The sequence below is a fragment of the Physella acuta genome, unplaced genomic scaffold, assembly GCF_028476545.2.
Source record: "Physella acuta isolate Inbredline_101_S28 unplaced genomic scaffold, ASM2847654v3 ptg000481l, whole genome shotgun sequence".
NCBI lineage: Eukaryota > Metazoa > Mollusca > Gastropoda > Physidae > Physella > Physella acuta.
In genome coordinates this window covers 616820-642500 of record NW_026732000.1, presented here as the reverse complement: position 1 = coordinate 642500, position 25681 = coordinate 616820, and the positions used below count along the sequence as shown (strand labels likewise).

Below are 25681 nucleotides of genomic sequence, written 5' to 3'. Positions count from 1 at the left end.
CATATATATATATATATATATATATATATATATATATATGAACGCAACAGAATCTGTTTTGTAATTCTTGTTAAAAAACTTTTTTACTTAATAATTCCTGGTACATTAATTAAGACAAGCAAAATAGGGGAAATAATCACTCTCTTAATATAAATATGTATATATCTACATATTTAATACATATTTAATTATAAATGTCAAAACAAATCAATAATTACTTTAGAATGTAATATATTTGTTTAACAATATTCGTGTTTACAATTTTTTGTGTCTACAATCAGAATTAAATATATCGTAATCATAAATGCTAAAGTATTACAGCATAATGAAATTTTTTGAAATCAGAGTTTGTATAAAAACACGCTTTAAAATTTAATCGAAGAACATTCGGAATTATAGCTTACATTTAACTAAAATATAGGTCTTTAGTTCAGATTATATATGTTTTAATTTACTGTTCTTTAAATATCATTTTTTAACATAGTGATAGGTATGGGTTAGATCACTGTATTGATCACACACCTTTTTACAGGTAATTGCAAAAACAATATTCACAGAGTTTTACCTGTTGCAAAAGCTCTGATTTTTGCGGCATGGTAATTTAGTACATCGTTACGCGTTTTTCTACATGTACTTAACAGATCAGTTCGGTGTGGGTTGGGGGTGGGGTTTCAACTTCATTCACCACTGTCCGGTCACTTTAGGTCAATTATCCAACCCAGTGTATACGTAGGTGTGACATTAATGTCGCTCTACATAATTGTGGTAGTGAGGTGGGGGGGGGGGTGGGGGGGTGGGATAACCAACTCAGAGTGAACATAGCGTCAGTTTTTAGATTACTGTTCTAAACATACATATTCAATACACATATATACTGATTCAGAAATAGATTTGAATAAGTAGCAGTGGTATTATGACAATATTTTTTTTACAGAGGGGTCCATTGGAGAGGGGGTTGTAACTGTTTCATATAATTCGTAATCGTAATCACTATCGGCCAAACTGTCATAATACTACTACTTCATCGTGATGATGTTGTTGACCTTGTCGAAATGTCCCCACCACTACGCAGTTTGCCTATAAGTAAATTTAAATAGAGGTGCCACATCAGTTGTATTTGTGGCTGTATTGTAATTTTTTAAAATTACACGATTTAAACTGTTTATATAAAGTAATTATGGGTGAAGATTTATGTATAATATTTTCTAGATCAATTATTCTTAAGCAAATAAATTATATAATAATATATATAATAAATTATACAGTTGCCTTAAACTTAACACCCCTCTTGCCAAGTGATACTACCCCTAGAGGTTTTTTTAAAATTGCAATGGATCGTAATGGTTATTTTTAGAATGACAAACTTGATACAGCTGTTAATACGTGTTGTAAACGTAGACGCTACTAGACTAGTACAACTCTGCTTTTTTGCTGCATGAAAAGAAATCTTGTGATTTACATAGATGTGCCAACCAAAAATATTTTTTTAACAAAAATCATTGTTTAAAACTTTGACTTCAAAAAGTTTCCAAAAAGGCGCCACTTTGCTGAAAATGGCCAGAGGGGGAGCGGCCGCTCCCCCTGCTCCCCCCTGCGTACGCTACTGCCTCATATACGTCAGATAGCCCTACATGAGTTTTACTACACTCTAAAGACAGAATTAAAAATATGTATATTTTCTCACAAATAAGGTACAGACAGACAAACAAACCTTTAATCCTGCTGTCAATTGGGTCTGCTATAAATGTATCAATTCACAAATACCACGAGATCAACCCGTTCATCCTGACAAGCAACCGTATTCGATCTGGGAGCAGGACATTGTCCTTAACAATATCACAATATCACCATCTGATCATTAAATTATTATCTATTGTTCAACAAAACGTTCAAGCTTGATTTTACTCCACTGTCGACATCAAATTTAGGCCAATCTCGAGAAGGATCATGATCAATATTACCTTCATGATCAGGGTCGTAATGACATTGTACCTTGATTTTAAACAGAATGTGTATTGTTATAAATTGGAAAACTTTGCAAAGATATGTTAAATGTATCTTTGTATCTATTTATATACATCACTACATCGCTTTTATCACATAATACCAATCAAGTACCTAGATAGTTTTTCAGCATATCGATTTAAAACAAAAGAAACAAACACAGAAACATATAAGTAGTCAGTATAATTATATTGCATTACAATGTCTATATAAATTGTTTTAAAAAACAGGTCCTTCGATTGTTATGTAAAGATTGCAGTTCTCACTCACAATGAACAGGTATGTAGTTTTTATTCTATATATAACTCATAAACACAAAATACATGTTGAAAATCCAATTTAAAAAAAAAAAACCAACCGATGGAAATTAAATGCTCTATTATGGTACAATAAATAGTGGATTTGTTGTTAGGTTCATGGGTGTCAATGCGCCATTTGACAACTAGTTTGATGTATATGAAAACTTTAAATTGAGACTTAGATATCAGTTATACTGATATTCAGATTGCGTGTCCGGATTCAGAGTGGAAGTAGTTGTTTTCCTTTAAGGCAAGTCGGGTCTTGGCTAGTCTCTCTAAGACTTTGATAACTACATTTTTCTACTCAAAATTAATTCGTTTTAAATAATCTACATATTGTTATTTTTTTGCTCTTAAGGATAGACAGCACACAAAAAACAATATATAGCCGCAAATAACAGTACTGGTTGCCATGGGAACAATAAAAAGGTGTGAAAACTAACACCTTTTAAAACCTCTATAACTTTGTTTCCGTAACAGATTTTTAAAAGATGATAAAAGATTTAGATTTCTAAATCAAAACTATACATTTCTATGTATATTTATTGCGATAGCTTGTACTGAACTTCTAATACAAATTTTTACGTACATTTAAGAACAAAAATTAGTGGGGGGTGCTACATAAATATCAATATTGCATAAAGTATTGAAGTGATCTTAATGTAAATACTTTGTTTTGTAAAAGGTATAATGCAGAGTGGAATGTTTCAGTCTTGAATGACAAAGGGTTCCAAAGCCTTAGCAACTTGAATGTTGAATTTTGAGTAAAAATGCAAAGTTGCGAAAACATGAAAAAAGGGCGTTAAAAGGTTTTTTTTTATAAATGTTGCTGGCTATAGGGTTTGCCAAGTTTTGACCACATGTGTTTTGTCCTGTTGTCAAAACACCTACTGCTATAGTGCAATCAATAATAGTTTAGTATGACATACATGTTAAGTAAAGCGGCTCTGGTTGTCCGCATCAACTTTCTCTAATTGGTGTCTGTGCAATTTTTTGAATATTTGCATAAGATTTAGAGGTCGGTTTTATCATGCCTTCGATGAGAAAATGCTGTGGGTGTTTTTACAGTTATCCTGTATATATTCAAGTGGCACGTTTTAATGGGAGGTTTTTCAGATTTTAAAAATATCCCCTGAACAGCATCTTTGCACTCACAATTCCCTTGCTTTTTAATTGTAATTTGTTTCTTACATTTGTTATAAATTTACCATTGTTCTGATGCTCATGCTTTTGACAATGTTTGAATCAATGTAGCTATCATAGTCTTATTGTGTTAAGTTTCCAGTATGACGATTTACTTTTAACTGTGGGCAGTGCCGGCGCCATGTTATTTAGCGCCCTAGGCAAAACTTATTAAAAAGCAACCCCCCCCCCCGCATTTTTTTGGGGTTTTTATATACATATACATACATATATATATATATATATATATATATATATATATATATATATATATATATATATATATATATATATATATATATATATATATATATATATATGTGTGTGTGTGTGTGTGTGTGTGTGTGTGTGTGTGTGTGTATAAGTAAAATGTCTCCCTGAAATAATCCTGTTTTAAAATGCATCATTAATGCAGGACGAAAATTATGAATAGTATCATGGCAGTTGTTTAAGATTTGCCTATTTTTCATGCAGCTTTTTTTCTCTACGCAACAGTGTGTTTTAATTGATGAAGAACAATTAATGCTGCAGTCTATTTAGTTTTTGTTTCACAAAACAACTAGTCTATCAATGTGCAAAAACAATAATTTATTGTGTCGGACTTTACTCAAACTCCCCCTTAACGGCCTGCCCTCCACCTCCTACCTTCCTACACCCAGCGGTATAGTAGTTCCGCCCCTGTAAAAATAGTTCAGTTTTCAAAAGCGGTGGTCTCCACTAGCCATGGACACTAGAATATTTATAGTATTATCAAGGAAACAAGATGTGGTACACAATCTTTCAAATTCGATTGTGTTATATAGAGAAGCACATATGATGGGGACTATGCTTAGGAAGCCTTCGAGCCACTACTTGAAGCTCATTGCAAATATCATCAACATCAATATCTGTTTTAGCGTTATGCATTAATGACTATTCTTAATTTTTGCAGTAAGTATATCCGCAGGTGTCTTTTCGTTGATATAGGATCTATCATAAAGATAGCCAAATAGAATATGTGTTTTTAATTGTTGGAACCTCTCTTCAATAGACTGTATACCCATATCCAAGTATTCTAATTTAAATTTCAGTTTAGGATCTTGTGGCGCCCCGACCTTTCCAAATGATGGACGTGGGGGGGGGGGGCGCATTTTGGCCAACGCGATCAGCTTAATATAGGCCTAATATAAGGGTGGAGCGCAAAAATTGATAGTTAGCTCTGGGCATCGAAATAGATCGCTACGCCTTTAAATATTAACCCTGTCTATAGGTTAACATATAACAAGTTATTATTTATTAGGTAATTTTTAATAAAGTCGATTACACATTTTTGAGCCACAATGGATAGCGCCCTAGGCGACCGACTAGTTTGCCTTATAGGTAGCACCGGCCCTGACTGTGGGTATGATAATGTGTACAAAATATGATTTATGATCGAAGAATGTAAGTGCTTGAGTTTATGTTTGATCTTGGTCACATGTGTGTTTCCATATCCTAACAAGCTTAGGTGAACCACGCCTATCGCGTGTTGTACACAATAAGATTGCTGCTAGTTCGTTAACTTTTTTTGTGTGGGTCTTTGTATTTCATTGTGTTTTTTTTTTTGTTTATTTTCATGTTTTTTTTCTGTGCAGTTCTCTCCGCAGTGATATTAAAGAACCTAGAATGTATTATCTTTTGATTCTTCCATTCTGCGCTGATTGTTTTTAGTGCGTCGCTGTAGAAGTGTTTCTAGGAAATAATCAAAATTGACATTTTCACAAAACTTGACGTATAATTTATAATATAATAGCGTGCGCGTCCCGCTCGTTGCCGCAGGGTTAGAAGAAAGTCTGAAGAAATATTTCAGGAGGATTTCATTAATGCATTATCATTTCTATATTCTAGACCTGTTATCTTGTTTAAAAAAAAAACAGAGTTGCTTAATGTAAACAATGCATTTGCAAAATTTCGTTGATTGTAATAGTGAGGTAGAATATACTTTATCGACCGCCTAGGTGTGAGGGACACTAACTCCGGGGCGCTGAGTACAGCCCCTAGCTCGGTTTAATCATTGTCGTGTGTCATCGTGTCAATTGTGTAGGGCAGTGGCGTAGCGAGATGCAGCACTTAATGGTGTCACCCCCCCCCCGTAATATATATATATATATATATATATATATATATATATATATATATATATATATATATATATATATATATATATATATATATATATATATATATATATATATATATATATATATATGTATGTATGTATGTATATGTATATTGTAACGGACACCTATCTACCAGCCAGATAGATGGTGAACGCTCCCGGATTCTTTCTTGGGGTTATATGCAAATGACCTAAAGCCTAAATGAATGAAAACTAACTCAACAACTCACTAGGGCTCGGTTTCGAGGTCTAGGGAAAACTAGTGAAACTATTGAAGTTAACAACTCATTCAATCTGCATACAACTTTTAATAAGTGAACAAAGTTGTGGCAGAACACTAGATTAAACAAGATAAAGTATTTAGTTTAGAAATAACAAAACCCAACTTACAAAGCGTAAGAATAAATACTATCACAGATTCTAACACTTTATAAAAATAGCCACAGTTCACATAACACTGCTATAGCATAAAGAATCACTTGGCCACAAGTAATATAATACTAGGATACTTAAACAACTTAATAATACATAGCACACTCAGGACTTATGCTCTCTCACATTCAACTGGCCAAAATGGACTGCCTTGAGACACCTGTGGGCGATCTATTTATAGACTTTGGTAACATGGAAGGTCACCTTCAGATCGTAAGACCATTGGTTGAGGTGGTCATCTGGTCTGAAACAATCAATCATCTCTCGATGGAAAATTTCTGAGTCTAAGACTCTCTTAGTAAGACAGCGGAAAAAACCGATTGTTGCACCACAAACCATATACGGTATTATAACAAATGTCAAACTAGAAATAAAACATTACTAGACCTGAGTAGGTCACATCCCCTCCCTTTTTGGAAGTGACAGATAGGTTCCACAAAAACATACATAAGGAACCAATCTGGCAATAAAATAAAAAAAATGTTCTACAAATGTAGCCAACCAAAATCTTAATACCAGGTGAAAACATCCCTGGACATAAAAGGGAAGTAACTCAAACCTTTACAATTCGTGAAAGGGGAGTAACCCTTTCAAAAAATAATAATACATCAAAATCCCTCAGAAAGTGGTATTACAATATTTCCATGTGGATATTAAAAGTGGTAAACCCGACAGGGTAAATCCTTTATTTTAATGACTAGCTACAATATCAACTGAGTCATATGAGACATATTATCATAAAAGATTACATATAATGAAAAACCACCTTTAAATAAGGTTCACCTGAAAATAAACAAAATATTCAACAGGATTGTAATTTTGAAAAAAATTCAAAACTCATACCACTCACATTCATGTGAGTGTCACCTAAACAAACCACTTGTGTATGGTCCTAATGAACCACAAAACATGTCACATGATCAATGTGTGTAATAAGATTTTACATCCTTTACAAACAGTCAGCCACAACATTCTCAGTTCCCTTAATGTGGGAAATTTCCAGATTAAAATTTTGGAAATATAAACACCATCTCAATATTCTGTGATTATTTTGTCCTAACTTAGAGGTAAATTTTAGGGGATCATGGTCAGAAAATACCATGACCGGATTGATTGAAGAAGTGACATAGACTTCAAAATGTTGTAAGGACAAAACCAAAGCTAAAGCTTCTTTTTCAATAGTGGAGTAATTCTTTTGGTTCTCATTTAACTTCCTGGAAAAAAAGCAAATTGGATGGTCAATCCCCATGTCGTCTTCCTGAAATAAGACTGAGCCAATGGCTAAGTTGCTAGCATCAATGGCAAGTTTAAAAGGCTTGCTGAAATCTGGTGCAGCCATAACAGGAGCATTAGATAAAAATGACTTAATGGTTAAAAAAGCTTCATGACATTTAGTTGACCATTCAAACTCAACACCCTTTTTCAGTAATGCAGTAAGAGGTTCAACAATAGCTGAAAAGTTTTGACAGAACCGCCTATAGTAACCTGCCATCCCAAGGAACTTTTTGATTTCTTTACAATTTTTGGGAGGAGGCAACTTCACAATAGCATCTACTTTAGCTTCAATGGGCCTAACTTGGTTAGTTCCCACTTGATAGCCCAAATAGGTAATTGAACCTTTACAAAAATCTCTTTTATGCAGGTTTACAGTAAAATTAACTTCAGACAATTTTCTAAAAAGGTTAGTCAACTGAACAATATGTTCTTCAAAAGTATTAGAAAATACTACTATATCATCTATGTAGGCCTCACATTGGTCTATGTCAGCAATGACAGAGTTAATGACCCGCTGGAAAGTTTGACCAGCATTTCGCATACCAAAAGGCATACGTTTGTATCTATAAAAATCATTAGGGGTTACAAAAGCAGATATTTCTTTTGCACGGTCAGATGAGGGGATTTGCCAGTATCCTGACAGTAAATCAATTTTGGAAATTATCTTAGCTTGACCAACTTTATCAATAACGTCTTCTATTCGAGGTAATGGATAGGAATCAGCTTTGGTGAGCGCATTGACCTTCCTAAAGTCGGTCACAAACCTGAAAGATCCACCGTCTTTCGGGACTAAAAGACATGGGGAACTCCAGTTGCTGAAACTGGGTTCAATGATATCATTCTTGAGCATATAATCAATTTCATCTTTTATCAAAACAGCTTTTTCCGGGTTAACTCTATAGGGGTGTTGTTTGATGGGTTTTGCATCACCTACATCTACATCATGAGGTGGTACCTTCGCTTCTTTGGGGACATCCCCAAAAATAGAGGGAAATGTCTCAAATAACTGAGACAATCTATGGCTCTCCTCTGTGGACAAATGCATAAGGTGGTCATTTAGATGATCTAAAAAGGAAGAATTTACCAATTTCGGGGGTTTCAATTTGTCATGTATCACATCATCAGAAACATTTGAACATACAGGTAAAGTAATTTTAGCTGTGGAATGAAAATTGTTACAATTATCATAATACTTTTTCAGTGAGTTAACATGATACACTGTCTGTTTCTTTCTTCTGTCTGGCGTATTGACAACATAGTTCAAATCACTTAATTTTGAATGCACAGTGAAGGGTCCACAATATCTTAAGGATAACGCATTGTTGAGATTAGGCACGAGCACACGAACTTTCTCGCCTGGATTGAATGTTCGTTTACGAGAACTCTTATCATACAGTTCTTTCATTCTCACTTGGGCCTTTCTTAAGTTCTTGTGAGCATATTTCGCACACGGCTTTCAGTCGAACGTGAAAATCGTCAAAGTTTTCCACTGGATGATCACTGGTACCTGTCCAACGCTCGTGGATCAGCTTCAGGGGACCACGGACAGAATGTCCAAACACAAGCTGAAAAGGAGATTAACCTAGAGATTCCTGGACACAGTCTCTAGCGGCGAAAATAATCCATGGAACAGTCTCATCCCATTGGGTGTTACTTTTAGCGAATGTTCTCAGCATGGTTTTAGGGTCTGGTGGAACCTCTCAAGTACCCCTTGAGACTGAGGGTGGTAGGCTGAGCTAGTGATGTGGGTAACGCCTAGCTTGGCTAGCGCTTCTTGAAAATGGTGACTGGTGAAGTTGCTGCCTTGGTCTGTTTGAACGATTCTAGGTAATCCAAAGGTAGTGAAGAACCGGGTCATGGCTCTGACTACAGTCTTTGCCTTAATGTTCCGTAAGGGGAACGCCTCGGGAAAACGGGTACTTGAACACATAAAGGTAAGTAGGTACTCGTTGCCCGCCTTGGTTTTAGGCAAGGGACCTACACAGTCCATGATGATTTTAGAAAAGGGTTCTTCTAATACAGGAATCGGACTCAAAGGGGCCTTAGGAATTTTCTGGTTTGGCTTCCCGGCCAACTGACAGTTCGTGCAACTTTTGCAGTAACGCGACACATCATTTTTCATTTTGGGCCAAAAAAACAGTTCTTTGATCTTCGCCATTGTTTTAGTGACTCCTGGGTGCGCTGACATCGGATGGTCATGTGCCAGTCTCAGTATTTCATGCCGATAAGGTGGAGGGACCCACAGCTGGTTTTTACCCAACCATGGTTCGGCAGGTGAGGCATCCACAGGTACAGAGCGACGAAAGAAGAGGCCGTTCTCGGAGAAATATTCCCCATCGTCAGCTGAGAGAGATTTTTCGACCATTGCTTTGAGTTCCGCGTCGACTTGTTGAGCTTTAATGATGTCTTCCTGAGATATCCTCAGGGGTAAGCCCAGGCTTGTATTCTCCGGAAGCATAGACTCCAGTTTGGGAGATGGATTTCCCGACGATGATGGTAGGTGTGGTTCAGGCGCTGTGTCAGCCAATTGTTTGGTCTGGCTTCTTGTCACCACACATGCAGGATACAGTTCATTATCATTATCTGGAACTGTTGACAAAGGGTTTTGAACCGTACAGGGGTATACTTTGCTTCCCGCAAGGTCATTCCCTAGAAGCAGGTGTACTCCTGGGACAGGAATACTATCTATCACACCTAAAATGACTTCACCTTCGACGAGATGATGTTTCAGGGAAAACTTGTGTAGAGGGACGACAGTAGATTCTGCCCCCACTCCTTGGATAATGGAAACATTTCCGGTGTTCGTCTCCGGTGTAATGTCCATTGAGCTTTTCAAAAGAAGTGACTGTGACGCTCCTGTGTCTCTGAGGACGGTGATATTCTGCTGAGACAACGGATCACCTGGTTTGCTAATTATAGCTTCGGTAATGAAAGATGAAAAGTCAACCTTTCTCGATCCCTCGAGATCGGTAGACTCGGAAGAAACTGAATGGTGGCGTGAACAGTCAAAATGTGACTGAACATAATGTGTGGAGACTTGACTGCCTTCCTGCGGACACTTAGGGTTAGTGTCCCTTAGAATTCTAGAGTTCATATTTGAACTGGCTGCTTGAGGAGATAGAGCATAGTGCGAAGAGGTACGCACCATCTCTCTGTTAAATTGAAGACGCTTATAGCAGTCCTTGACATGGTGACCAGGTCTCTTGCAGAACTGACATACTGCTCGACGATTGAGAGTTGATCTTGGCTTCTCTCTGGACTGTAACGCCTTCAAGTGTTGGCCAACAGGGGGATTGTTGCCAAAAAGGGGAAGCACGGGGTTGAGGCGGTTTCCTGACACTGGTGGTTTCTTATGCACCAACATATATGTGTCAGCCGACTCAGCAGCCTTCTGGATGTCGATTATCTTGTTATCCAGTATGTGTAGTCGTATGTCTTCAGGCAGGGACTTTAGGAATTCCTCCCTCAGGACAAGTGATTTTAGTTTCTCAAACTCTGAAACTTCCTCAGAGTTTAGCCATCTTGAGAAAATTTTCTCTTTTTCAAAGAGAAATTCTACATATGATTGAGTGGGTAGCTTGCGGAGTGCTCGGAATTTTATCCGATAGGCCTCCGGAGTCAATTCGTAGGCCTTCAAAATGGCAGTCTTGACCAAACTATAGTTATTTTGAACGTCGTGAGAGAGTGCCTGATATGTTTTTGCAGCTTTTCCTGTAAGGACCGTGCTCAATAAAGCAGTAATGGAAGTTTCGGGCCATTCACATGTCTTCGCTAAACTCTCAAATGAGTTAAAGAAAACAACCAAATCTGTTTCATCAAATTTAGGAACTAATTTCCCAAATTTGGCAATCACTTGCCCCACCGACAACTTTTTAGGATCTACTAGAGAAGTGACAGCTCCACTAACTTTACCAAATTCTAATTCCAACCTCCTCTTATCTAAAGCAATTTTAGCCTCTAACTTTTGTTCTTTTAAAGCCTTCTCTAAAGTAACTTTAGCCTCCAACTCCTGTTTCTCTAAAGCAATTCTAGCTTCTAATTCTACCTTCTCTAGAGGTTTCTCCTCACGGAGTATCACCCCAGCCAACAAACTCTCATCAAATACACCTTCATTAATAAAATGAACTAGAATTTTATCTCTTAACACCTCTGATTTCCGAGTGACAGAATAATCCAACTTCAATTCCTTAACAACACTAATCAAAACTTTCCTACTCAACTTCTCTACCTCCTCAACTGTGGGATTTGACAAGAAAGACTCCATTACAACTAACTTCAAAATCAAAACAAGCCTAAATTAACACAGCCCAACGCTCTGTGAACTTGACCTTAAATCTAGGACGTCTGGCTTTTTGACCTAGATAACTCTAGCCTTGAGCGCGTTTTAATAACACGGCTCCACTGGATAGATAAACAACTAAATCAAACTAAACCTAGTGTTTAACTGTTATAACCAACAACTCGAACAACAGATTAAATGCCGGCGAGTCCCCACTTTGTAACGGACACCTATCTGCCAGCCAGATAGATGGTGAACGCTCCCGGATTCTTTCTTGGGGTTATATGCAAATGACCTAAAGCCTAAATGAATGAAAACTAACTCAACAACTCACTAGGGCTCGGTTTCGAGGTCTAGGGAAAACTAGTGAAACTATTGAAGTTAACAACTCATTCAATCTGCATACAACTTTTAATAAGTGAACAAAGTTGTGGCAGAACACTAGATTAAACAAGATAAAATATTTAGTTTAGAAATAACAAAACCCAACTTACAAAGCGTAAGAATAAATACTATCACAGATTCTAACACTTTATAAAAATAGCCACAGTTCACATAACACTGCTATAGCATAAAGAATCACTTGGCCACAAGTAATATAATACTAGGATACTTAAACAACTTAATAATACATAGCACACGCAGGACTTATGCTCTCTCACATTCAACTGGCCAAAATGGACTGCCTTGAGACACCTGTGGGCGATCTATTTATAGACTTTGGTAACATGGAAGGTCACCTTCAGATCGTAAGACCATTGGTTGAGGTGGTCATCTGGTCTGAAACAATCAATCATCTCTCGATGGAAAATTTCTGAGTCTAAGACTCTCTTAGTAAGACAGCGGTAAAAAACCGGTTGTTGCACCACAAACCATATATGGTATTATAACAAATGTCAAACTAGAAAAAAAACATTACTAGACCTGAGTAGGTCACAATATGTATATGTATATGTATATGTATATGTATATGTATATATTACCCGTTTTTTGTCCAGGGGTTTTTGTCGGGGGGTTTATGTCCAGGGGGTTTTTGACCGGGAGCCATATATATACTAGCGTACCCGTCCCCGCGCGTTGCCGCGAGAATAGAAGAAAGTCCGACGGAATTTATAAGAAGGGTTTCATTCATGCGTTACCAATCCTATATTCTTAGACTCGTCAGCCTATTTTCTAAATGTGAGTTATTTAAGTGTAAATAATGCCTGCGCTTTGATCATAAATATCGGGACACGGGTTTACGTACACTACCTTGAGTGTACATTAATCTCTTACCGAATTAATATGGTAGAACACACTTCGGTGACCGCCCATGTGTCAGAGACGTAGAGGGGCGCTCTCAGGAGCCAGCCCCTCCCGATTACACTACCGCATAGGCGATGCGTACCACCCATGGCTCCTTAAAACTAACAGGCGCCATCGTGCCAAATAGCATCCTGTTATCAATGATGCAGATTGCGTCATTCGCTAAAGTGACACAAATGAACAGGACTTATTATTTAACACGTAAAACAATTATTTGACGTGTTTTAAACATCAGTGTGACTGATGCAATATGTTAGCGTTACTAATGGTCTATTCTTAGATGCTCGATCTCAATTTCTGCTTGGTTTATCTAAAAAGAGATGCTAATAGCATCATTCGCAAAGTGACAAAAATGTTTGGATTTTTTTACGGACAAAAAGAAACATCCCAGTTAATGATCTAACCTTGTTTAATTTTTCTGATTATTAAAATAAATCGTATTACAAGGCCCTCAGCGGCCCATGTGATCCTTTTGGGGCCGAAACAGACATTTTTATTTGCAGCCTAATCGCACCCTACCATGGCGCCAGAGGACACGCCTGATTCAATTTAGTAAAGCCCCATCCTATTCATTGTCTATCACACTGTTTAGATCAAACGTAGTCACCATAGCGCTCAGGGGAAAGACCAAGGCGCCAAATCGCTTCCTGCCGGGGGGGGGGGGGGCTGCCCATGCAAAATTAAATCCCCCCTCCCCACCACCCACCCACCACTATTTCCCCCTCCCACCCCAGAAACCTTATCGGGAGTTTTCATCGACTCCCTAAAGTTTTATGGCACCGGGATAAACTGTGTCGAACCGCAATCATCTTTTATTTTTATATACCGTATATAGAGAAAAATATAATATTATTTATTTATTCAAATCCTTGTATTTGTTGTAAACAAAAGACAATAACATAACTGTATACGATTTATTATAAATTGCCAAAAATATATATTTAAGAAGTCGTTTTTAATAATTTCTAACTTTGCCGGTAATTTAGTTATTGGCAAATCAATTTATATTTGCTGTGTTATAGATACCCGATAGAGATGCAATATTGGACTGCATTAAGGATATAACAGACGAATTTTCCAGAATGAAACAGTTTGACCCTTTACATTTCTACATATGCCAAAAAAGTTTGAACAAAATTTATACAGCAATCAAAGAAACCAGCCAAGTGTATGATTTCATTTCCGCCCTTGTACAATACGGTTATCCAGGTAATGATTTGTTTCTGAAACTGTTTTTGTCAATTCATGTTGTATTTGGGTAAAAGTGAATATGTTATACTAGTCCAGGTGCAGGGATAATTTTGCACCAACACTAGTGTCAAATCTTACTAGACTAACCCCTAAGCTTCCGACTGTCAATACTGACCAGTCCATTGAGCGTTCAAGACATGAACTATAGACCGTCACTATACACAGCGTCACTATAGCGATCTAATTGGCCGGCCTCCAGGTTTTCTCACGGCCATACGTCATAGCTCTTGCATGACCGCTCAGTCAGTGATCGTGTCAATGCATTTTATTTTAATTACCTGGCCGTCTATTCGAGCGCTGTTCAAACTTCTCCTTTGTTTGGGGGTGTCAGGTTACTTCCACTTCGATAGGCCAACCCTGGCTAACCCAGGTAAAGATCCCGTGGAATCGTTACAATAGACATAATGAAACAAATCATGTAGGATTAACTGACGCGTTATAGTCAGTCAAGAAAAGTATTAAACGGGTTAGATAAAATATTAAAAGCCCTACAGATATAATATTGATAAGCTGGCAAATATTTGCGACCTTAATGTACATAAGAATCATTGTTATTGTGCTTAGATCTTAGACTTGACGCTTATTTGTTTTGTCAAGAAAGATTTTCATAGTATAGGCCCTATTTGCCTGTTAAGTTTTCGGCTAGATTTAAATGTCGGCACATGAGTTTCAAGGCGATGTGACGATTTAGTAAAATGTTCTCTTTCTTAGTAAAAAGAAAACAATACTATGACTTTTCCTATAAACACACAAAAATTATTAATGAATTCAAAGCTTATGAATACACACATTCGTAGATAAACTTTTGGGAACATATTCAAACGATCTGATTATTAACAATGAAATATAAATGAAATAATACTTTCATTGTAAAATGTATAAAAAGTTGTCGACTTAATTATTTGTATTTTTAATATACAAAAATAATTGTTATATTGTATTTTGTTTCAGAATTATGCATGAAGTATGTAATAGAAGAAGAACTTCTGAATACCACCTCGCAAAGATTTTCACTTTCATTAATACGTGATATGTTTAATATTTACTGGAATGGCTGCTTGATCTCTGCTGAATTTTCATTGGTAAATTTGGTAAACTGTAGAATTCTCCGAGGCGGAAAAATTTTCATATGTAGTAAAGGCGTAAGGGAGTTAATCCCCAAAAAATTCCAAGTGTGACTAATACCAGTGTCGTAGCTACCGTAAACTTGGCGTTAGACCAAGGAAAAAAAAATCGGCTTTATTCAGTCTTTAAAAAAAATAAAATTTGTAGGCTTACATTGAAATTTTTGTATTTTTTGTATTAGTCTACCCTGCCCGAAATTCCTTCCTACATCCATGATAGCAATTTAGCGATTTAAAAAAAATAGCCTTGAAGAGATTTTTTTCATAACAAGCTGTCCCACATTTGTCAAAGTTTTTTCTACTAATTTTTTACCTAAACGAAATTTCGTTTGTTGATCTAATTAATATGTAATATATATATATATATATATAGCGCTACCAACAATTTCATCCAATCGCCAAAGAATTTTTAAAATTATCAAGGCAGTGTTGGCCCAAAATCGACATTTGGGAAGGTTTCTGGCACTACATTTTATTTTATTTCTAAGAGCGGCGCCCCGGCAATTAGGCGGTGCTATTTGTCACCTTGAGTTTCCCGGTGACTATCTTTGTACTAAAGGTCAGTTCAGTGTTCGGCGCAGCTGGCCAGTGTTACTACTTAATTTAGCGGTCACATTGCACTGGTGCATCAACCGGTGCCCCAGCGGTCGTGTAACCCGGTGTGACCCAAGCTCACCCATGATCATTGCGGCGCCTATATTCGTTTTGATGAGCTTCATACACTAGGGATACGGAGAGCTAGTAAAATCGATTACAAAATAGTATAAGGGGTCGGTTACCCAATGAGTTTACTATAGTATCATCCCGACGTCCTTAAGAACTTTGCACTTTCGGTGGTTTGTCACCCGTCTCTTATTTATCTTATTATTTTAGCTTAATACAACTTACTTTTAACAGTAATTTTTACAATGTTTCGTCATGGTCTCACGCCAAAATATTGTCAGCCATGCGGACCGCATCCCTATCCCCGCCTTGTGACGCTAATGTGTTTGGTTACTTTAAAAATAACAAACACATTATTTGTAAGCCAGTAAATTATTTTACAAATCTACGGGGTAGTAGTCCTATCCAATAATATTAGACAAATATACAAAAAAGGAAGTATAAAATACAAAATGTACAAAATATTTAAATTATTTAAAAGCCTACATCGGAAGTAACAGTTGATTTCTTTGTTTAACTTTGTTGTAGCCTTACGGCTGACAAAGGGACCCCACTGATAATTTTTGCATAGAGGCCTGAAAATCCTTGCTACACCACTAGCACAATGTATACTGAAAGCTCCTGCGGCACAGCAGATGGAAGTTTGTATATGAAACGCCTTTTCCATTCCGTCGTTCACCTGTTGTAGAGTGTGGACTTGACACATGGACCCCATCCAGCTTTCATCAATTAGCCCAAGCTTTTAGTGTAGTAAATATAGAAATAAGATATTTACGCTATTGGCGTAGAGCTAGAGACAGTGGTAGCTTTCATTGCTGGAAGATGATTATATATTATTTGTTAGGTACCACCCGTATCAAGCTGGGCAACCACAGGCAATTGGGAGCTTTATCTACTTTCTCTTCGTTATTCTAGTGCCAATATGACAGTCAATAGTTGCAAAAAAATTGTATTTGAAATGGGCCTTTTCACCTGGTTTTTTTATTTAGTTGTTTATGATTGAATAGGATGTGTTTAGCAATTAAAAATAATGCTTTTAAATTAACGCAGTTGTGTAAATGCATGTTTTGTACCTAACTTTTTAAAAAAGTTTGAACATAATCATATTCATTCCACATTTATTTTGTTAAAGTTTATCAGTATTTTATTCTTAGCGCTTGGCTGAGTGTAATATTGTCAAGGTAATAACAGACTATCTGATCAAAAATAAGGCTATAGAGGTAATATACATTTATACATATGTTAAAATACAAATATTAGTTTTTTTTAACACTAAATTACAGTTACTCTACTGCAATAGTTTTTTCACTAATAAATGAAATCTTTGTTATACCCATACCGGTGGCATATCGTTTTGAATATTATTTGCTTTCCTAAAAAAAAAACTAATACAAATAAAAAGACAATCTTCTTATATTTAATTACATTTTTGGTGGTAATTATTACGACTGTGCGATATTAAATCCTCTAACTTTCCGCAATCCTAACATGTAGTGTAAGCCTGTACTATTTTCCTTAAATAAAGTACTACGCAGTAATATGTTAAAAAGCATCTATCTGTTCACTTGGTTATTTTTTAGAATGCAGTCAACAATACATGTATTTATACATATATATATATATATATATATATATATATATATATATATATATATATATATATATATATATATATATATATATATATATATATACATATATATAGATATATATATACATATATATATATATATATATACATATATATATATATATATGTATATATATGTATATATATATATATATATATATATATATATATATATATATATATATATATATATATATATATATATACTAGCGTACCCGTCATCCGCGCGTTTCCGCGGGGATAGAAGAAAGTATGACGAAATGTATTAGAAAGATTTCACCGACGCGTTACCAATCATGTGTTTTTAGACGCGTGACCGTCTTTTCTAAAAGTGAGTTATTTAAATGTAAACAATGCCTGCGCTTAAATCATAAATATTGGGACACAGGTTTACCTACACTACCGCATGTAAACAATAAGTGTACATTAATCACTCACCGAAATAATATGTTAGAACACACTTCGGTGACCGCCCATGTGTCAGAGACGTAGAGGGGCGCTCTCAGGTCCCCCCCCCCCCCATTACACTACCGCATAGCCTCGGCGTACGACCCCTGGCTCCTTAAAACTAACAGGCGCCATCGTGCCAAATAGCATCCTGTTAATAATGATGCAGATTTCATCATTCGCTAAAGTGCCACAAATGAACAGGCTTTTTTTCTTTAACACGTAAAAAAGTATTTGACATGTTTTAAACATCAGTGTGACTGATGCAATATGCTAGCGACTGAATTGTCTAATAGTAGATGCTTATTGCATCATTCGTAAAGTGACGAAACTCTACAGTAGGCTCCTCATATTCAAAAAGTTTTTTTTTCATCGTTGGCAAGGTGACGAAACTGTACAGAAGGATTTCCTCGCGTTCAAAAGTTTTTTTAGAAGACTGTTGTAGTTTTACCGCTGAGTATAGTAGTACCCCTTACTCGCTATGCAGGACGCTCGATTAACGGGTGCCAAGTGCCAACATAGTCGCTCTAAAACTCTGGGGGCCAAACCGTGTATTGACGAAAGTTGTACCCTATATGGCGCCGCCCATAAGAAATTTAGTTTTCTTTTTCGCAGAAATATTCTCGGGAGTATACTCATCTACTTTCTTAAGTTTCATGGCACTCGGATGAGCCGCATCCGAGTTTTATTTTTTATATACCGTGTATAGAGAAAAAAAATCGTTCCCGCCCCCGGGGGGCGCCGCCCTTGCAATATTAAACAATATTTTTTGCAGAACCCTACCATTGAGTGAACTAATCATCACCCCAAAGTTTCAGGGTACACGGATTAACGATGTATATATATATATATATATATATATATATATATATATATATATATATATATATATATATATATATATATATATATATATATATATATATATATATATATATTTATATATATATGGATATACTACTTACTTGTGATTCGATACATTTGAGTATTTGAAAACAAAAAAAAACATTTTAAATTAAAATTGTGTTTGGAATTGTCTGTTTCTGTTTCTTAACGAATTCGACTTAAATGTTCATAACTCACAGTAATTTACATAATTATTATTTTCACTTAATATAACAGTATGCCAATTTTTTCAGTGTTCCCAAACTCATTACATAATAAACGAATTGATTAAAATTGTATGGATTATCGCAATCAAGAAAGACGCTATTTAATACTTTAACAATAACGACATAGTTAAGGTAAGTTAGATTATTTTAGATGTACAATAGTTATATTTACTTCTAAGTAATGATTTAAATAATGATTTAAAATGTAATGATTTACGGTAGAACATGCGAATTATGTTGTTTTTCGCTAGGCATGGTGGTCATTTACATACTTTTATACAACTTGAATAGCTTCATTAATTAAGTGTAACATTTGTTACGGAAATATTTTTACATAAGTAATTCGTATTTTCATAACGATATGATGTTACATATTTCTATTTACAAATTAGTTCTTACACTGAATTTAATATTTTAATATTCGAATAGACATAGCAGAAACATATTAAAATGCAATGAAGCGATAATATTTTATTATTGGGTTTTAAGCTTTTTGATACATTACTGAGTTATGTGACGAGGCAAAATACGCTTTTGTCTTGCTAGCCTAATTATGATTGATGTGGATAAGTCAAATTCCCGAGGATACTGGTTCAAATTACGTTTACCCGTAGGCTGTTTTTTTCAAACGACATCTCTAAGACGAGAATTTACCGGAATGGGAAAATCGCCCAAATCGTCAGTTCGATCTTGTGGTTTTGTGAAATAGCCACATTAATAAAATCATCTACTCGAGCAAACGTTATTCTAATGTTTTGATTGCAAATGTCTTCTAGCCATTAGCACATTATTTTGATGTAAATTTTCTTACAAATGTAACAGTAGGGCTATCCAATTTTTAAATCAAATCTTTGTCGGTCATCATAGCTTTTCATATTAATTATTGAGTTCAGTATTTATTTTTTTAAGCATTTAATTATATTTTCTGGAAAGTTATTAATAAATCATTCAATGAATTTTTCAGTAAAATGAGTAAAATGTATAATATGCGGATTATTATCTAAAAACAAGCATAAAAACGTGTATACCATTAACTGCTTGTGACCTAAGCGGCACTAACATGCCTTTTGTGTCAAATAATTCAAAATAAGACCAGGATAAGACTCTTCTTATGTTACCACACGCTAGATCCTAATTAATAAACTTGTTTTAAGTTGATGCCATTTTATTAACCCATATTATCCCAAGGTCTCAAATTTTTATAATTTTTTGATATGGTTTAGCTTTTGGGCACTGAATGAAGGAATGACTATGGATTTTTAAAAAAAATCAATACTTTTTTAAATATCGATTTTTTAAAAAACGTCCCATAAATGGGACGCTAGCAACGAACGGCCCCATGTACATTTATTGAATAATAATCATTAAAAAAGTTTTAAAAAACCCACGTTTTCTGATTGAACTAAAAAGTAGAAAATAAATGCTATAGGCCCTACATCACAATAATGCAAGCGATCACTCTACTATAAGCGATCAAAAACGTGGGGCGCCGAAGTAAAAGTTATATTACTATTGATTAGATAATACTATTGACTTTTATTAGGGAGCTTGTAGAGAGTCAACAGTATTAGAAACTGTAAGAAAATCACGGCGCCCCACGTTTTTGCTCGCTTATAGTAGAGTGATCGCTTGCATTATTGTGATGTAGGGCCTATAGCATTTATTTTCTACTTTTTAGTTCAATCAGAAAACGTGGGTTTTTTAAAACTTTTTTAATGATTATTATTTTCTACTTTTTAGTCTTTGTCTGTTTGTTTGCATTAAAATCTTGCTATCGATTTTATCTTTTCACTTTTTTTGGGTAAACGAAGACAACTCGTAAAAAGACAACTCGTAAAAAGATAACTCGTAAAAAGACAACTCGTAAAAAACACGTTGTTTGAATACGTTACTGACTAGAACACATAGATTTGAACCCGTGTCGAGTGGGATAGCAATCGTGTGCCCAACCACTCGACCATATCGTCTCCCCCAAACTGGCCTACCTCCTGTAAGTTTAAACTCGGTTCAAGCTAAATTCTCTGCCCCTAAGCCTGTGGCGACATGTGATCGTTCGCTTCACTGCGCGCGAGGTACGCGTCGCTGGTTTTTTTTCTAATGGCTAGCAGAGGAGAATTATATATATAGATTATATAGCGGTCTAAAATGCTCAATAAAATGTTTCCATTGATCAATTTAGTAATAATAACAATTGAATATTCAATGGTCATCCAAAAGAAAGCTTCCCTGAAAATTTCAGCGCGCTAGCTAACTGGGAAGTGCCAGAAATTTCGATCGCAAGATTTGATTGGAAAGACAAACAAACAAACAAAGACACAGAGAAAGCAAGTTAAAGAAAACGTGGGAAAAAAAAAAAATAAAATCATTTATCACGAAATATGACTATTTACGCGAAAATTAAGCTGTATACTGATTTTGTATTGTTAGACCAATGATTACATTGTTTAGGACAGCTAAAAATACTGATAATGATCAATTGGGTTAGCCATACCATGGTCTAAAATGCAGAAATTATGTTCAAAAGTCTAGTTTTCTTTCAATCTAGCATCCATCAAAGTGAATAACACTTGGAAATAAGTAAAGCTGTGACTAGTACATCCAATTAGACACACATGATCACAAATATTGTTATTATTCATCAAAAACGGTAATATAATTAAATATAAATAATTGATTTTTTGGTGGGCGTACTTGAAATTTTCAGGGGTGGGGTCTAAAATTTCAGGGGAAGGGTGGACATTGGTAAAAGTATGTTTTGTATATAAATTCCATTTTGTTCTGGGGGCAGAGCCCCCACCTCCTCCGAAATGATGCCTGAAAGAAACTCTGCCCTCAGTGAATTTGCAAAAGATGATCCGGTCCAGTCCCAGATGTCATCTAACCATCTTCTCTTTTGTTACCCTCGCTATTCCCCCCCCCCCTCGCAGGCGTACATTAGGACATCAGACGTCTTATTTCTAGGGCACGGATCCATCTCTGGGGGCTTGTACTGAGTGTTCATGGCTCTCATCCATCTATGCACCTCACTATGCGAACGGCTCCCAATCTAACACCAGGGATCTCCTTAAAAAGTTAACAAAGTAAAACTGGTATGGGGAACCTTTGGAGGGGAATATTATTGGGGCATGACAACTGTACACAGCTAATTCACATTTCTGCTATATGTAGCTTAAGCTCTCTTATATGAAGAGAGTTCACCAACCCCCATGACTGAATCATTTCACCTAAATCGTGGCCATTGTTATTATTCTGGTTTGTTATAATTTTAATATCACGCGCTAGTAAATTTACAGCAATACTAAATTAGTTTGTATTCAATGGTATTAAATACTTCAGTAAGTGTAATTCTGAAAACTTAAAAATAAAATGTAAGTTTTTCAATATTTGCAATTTTTTAATACAATAATATATAAGAAAATATAGCTCAAGGTCATAATTAAATATCTATAAATACTACTTAACACCCCAAAGTCAACAGTTAACAAAGTCAACAATTGTTTCACCATAAATAACCATTTAACATAAATATTTGCATCTGTGTTTCTCGCTAGTGTCCAATAAATGTGACGTTTGTGTAACAATCTGCATAAATATAGGTCAAGGTCATAATTAAATATCTATAAATACTAGTTAACACCCCAAAGTCAGCAGTTAACAAAGTCAACAATTGTTTCACCATAAATAACTATTTAACATAAACATTTGCATCTGTGTTTCTCGCTAGTGTCCAATAAATGTGACGTTTGTGTAACAATCTACATGGGGCCATTCGTTGCTAGCGTCCCACTTATGGGACGCTTGTTGTACACTTGATATAACGAAGTAGTAAAAAAAAATTGTTATTCTTAAATTTTTATCAGATAGAAATATGGTACTGCTACAAGTTTCAAATGTATTTTGCACTTAAAATGTTAATATTTTAGAAGATATGCATTTTCCTGTGCGCATGTTTTCTTTTTTTCGCCATTTTGACAAGTCCTGCAAATCCGGCACTATAACATTTTTCTAAATTAATTTTTTTCACAAAACACACACAAATTCAATAGTCTAGCCATTTTCAAATACAATGAAACATAATTTGTGTTTTAACTAGTTTTTAATAAATTTTAGCAATTTTTTTTACAAGCGTCCCATAAGTGGGACGCTAGCAGAATATGGGTTAAGGAAAGGTGACATTTTTAAATCCTGCCAAAGTAAAAACTACATGTTTTTGGTTTAACAAGAATTTAAATTAATACACCTAATCACTTAACAAACCCAATCACATTGATTTATAATGTATTGATGTAATCACTATTTTAATGTTGTTGATTTCATGTTTTCTACAATACAATTTTGTATGATTTAGGCGATTTTGAACTTCAACTTTAAATACCAAAGGACATTACTGGTTTCAAAGTTGCTACTTTTGCAAATCGGTAATTTACAAAGTGAGACCCGCGGTAATTATTTTTCACTACAATCACATAACTTTAAATTTAATGTTACATACGTATTTAGATATAACTGTTACTGTATACGTATACTTGATGGTGTCAGTCAGTTAATCTCCAGACATCCATTCCGGGACACGTTACCCCATAATTACGACTTGGGCACTTAATTCTAAGATATGTAACAGATTAAGATATTTATTTGAATTTTAATAGAAAGTATTTCTCTGAATTGGTAGAGAAATAAAGAAAATTAGCCAAGCATATTAAATATGTTATAAAATATTCACTTTCAGAAATTTGAATGTATTTAGTATATTGAGAATGTTAGAACATTGTCATGTTTCTATTAGTTTCGAGTTTCAAACTGAAGGTGATTGTGATATACACGTCTTTATGAAACAAAGTTAACAATTACAATCGATCTTGAGTAGAAACTTGGCTTGTCAGCACACGGAACAATATTGCTCTAACATAATAGCATTCAGTGTCATCTGCATAAAGGAAATTAAAACAATAAAATTACTACTTATGCTTTTTTTTCTAGTTAGCAGTAGTAATTAACCGAGTGTCGAAATAATCTTTTTACTTTCTCGCAGATACGAAGTATAAAGAGAGTATTGTAATCGTGCAAAAAAAAATCGAGATTTTTAAAAATCTCGACGTTTTACACCTCACTGATACGGAAAAACATAATTTTGCAAAATCTTGTCCGTATGTCTGAGTGTCTGTGTGTGTGTCTGTCTGTCAGTCTGTGAGTAAACAAGATTACTTGATTACCGTTACAGTTAGGTTGATGAAATTTCATATATAAGTATATTATCAAAATCGTAGATCCGTATCAACTTTTGAGCGATTTTCGATAACCGGAAGTGGTACTTTTCCTACTTTGAAGTTTTCAAAAGCCTATAACTTGAGTACTATTTCAGATAGATAAATGAAATTTTACAGGTAAGTAAAAAATCTAATTCTCTACCTTCTCTCAAATTTTAAATAATTTTCGTTGACCGGAAATATTAATTTACGCTATTTCCGATTTCTCAAAAAAAAACCATGTAAATTAAGTACTAATAATATTGCGCACTATTATGCACATTTTGTTTTGGCGTTCGCTTGGTACGCAATTCTTTTTTCTATGAGATTCTATTCTATTTTTACAAGCTTTTATTTAACTCACTTCCTCTGTCGTAAGTCTGTCGTCAGTCTAGACGGAAACGCAGGAGTGAAAATTCGGACAGTTCTACTTGACCGACACGATTCACAGTTGGCACGTGGGTCAAGACATGAAGACAATGCAATCTGAAACTAAATTTGACTTAATTGGATGCCTAATTGATTTTTTATGAATTAATTAAAATTTGGACCGAATTAGTAGGCATGTCTAGCCAACCACACCACACGCGTCATCAATAGCTGCGCCATCACGACCACGTAATGGCTGCGTTCAAAAACCATTGCGCGCCTACTGAACGTGATATTCAGTAGGCGCGCAATGGTTTTTAGTCATGTAACTCTATTGTAGATAAAACATGTAAAGTACTGAAAAAAAATTTCATAAAAAACGTTTTAATAACAAGCTTTTATGTAATGATGCACTAAAAAGTAGAAAATAAATTATAGACTACTATTTAAATAACTATAAAGAAAAGCGTGGGTGTCTTCCTTAACATTAGTAAAGGTATCCAATAGATACTAAAGTGACCCACGCTTTTCTTTATAGTTATTTAAATAGTAGTCTATAATTTATTTTCTACTTTTTAGTGCATCATTACATAAAAGCTTGTTATTAAAACGTTTTTGATGAAATTTTTTACAAGCTTTTATTTAACTCACTTCCTCTGTCTGTCGTCAGTCTGTCTAGACGGAAACGTAGGAGTGAAAATTCGGACAGTTCTACTTGACAGATACGATTCACATTTGGCACGTGGATGAAGACATGAAGACAATGCAATCTGAAACTAAATTTGACTTAATTGGATGCCTAACTGATTTTTAATGAATTAATTAAAATTTGGACCGAATTAGTAGGCATGTCTAGCCAACCACACCACACGCGTCATCACCTTCAATAGCTGCGCCATCACGTTCAATGGCTGCGTTCAAAAACC

At 35.2% G+C, this 25681-nt stretch overlaps 1 protein-coding gene across 1 annotated transcript in view; it reads left to right on the top strand.

The window, feature by feature from the left end:
• Positions 1-23582, top strand: part of LOC131944092 (uncharacterized) — a 24247-nt gene extending 665 nt beyond the window's left edge. The window contains exons 2-7 of the mRNA XM_059304600.1: positions 2235-2283; positions 13936-14122; positions 15116-15246; positions 17106-17171; positions 19168-19272; positions 23489-23582. Coding sequence (XP_059160583.1) covers positions 13996-14122; positions 15116-15246; positions 17106-17171; positions 19168-19245 — 402 coding nt within the window. The 5' untranslated portion in view covers positions 2235-2283; positions 13936-13995 and the 3' untranslated portion in view covers positions 19246-19272; positions 23489-23582. The remainder of the gene's footprint in view (positions 1-2234; positions 2284-13935; positions 14123-15115; positions 15247-17105; positions 17172-19167; positions 19273-23488) is intronic.
• The last annotated feature ends 2099 nt before the right edge of the window (positions 23583-25681 follow it).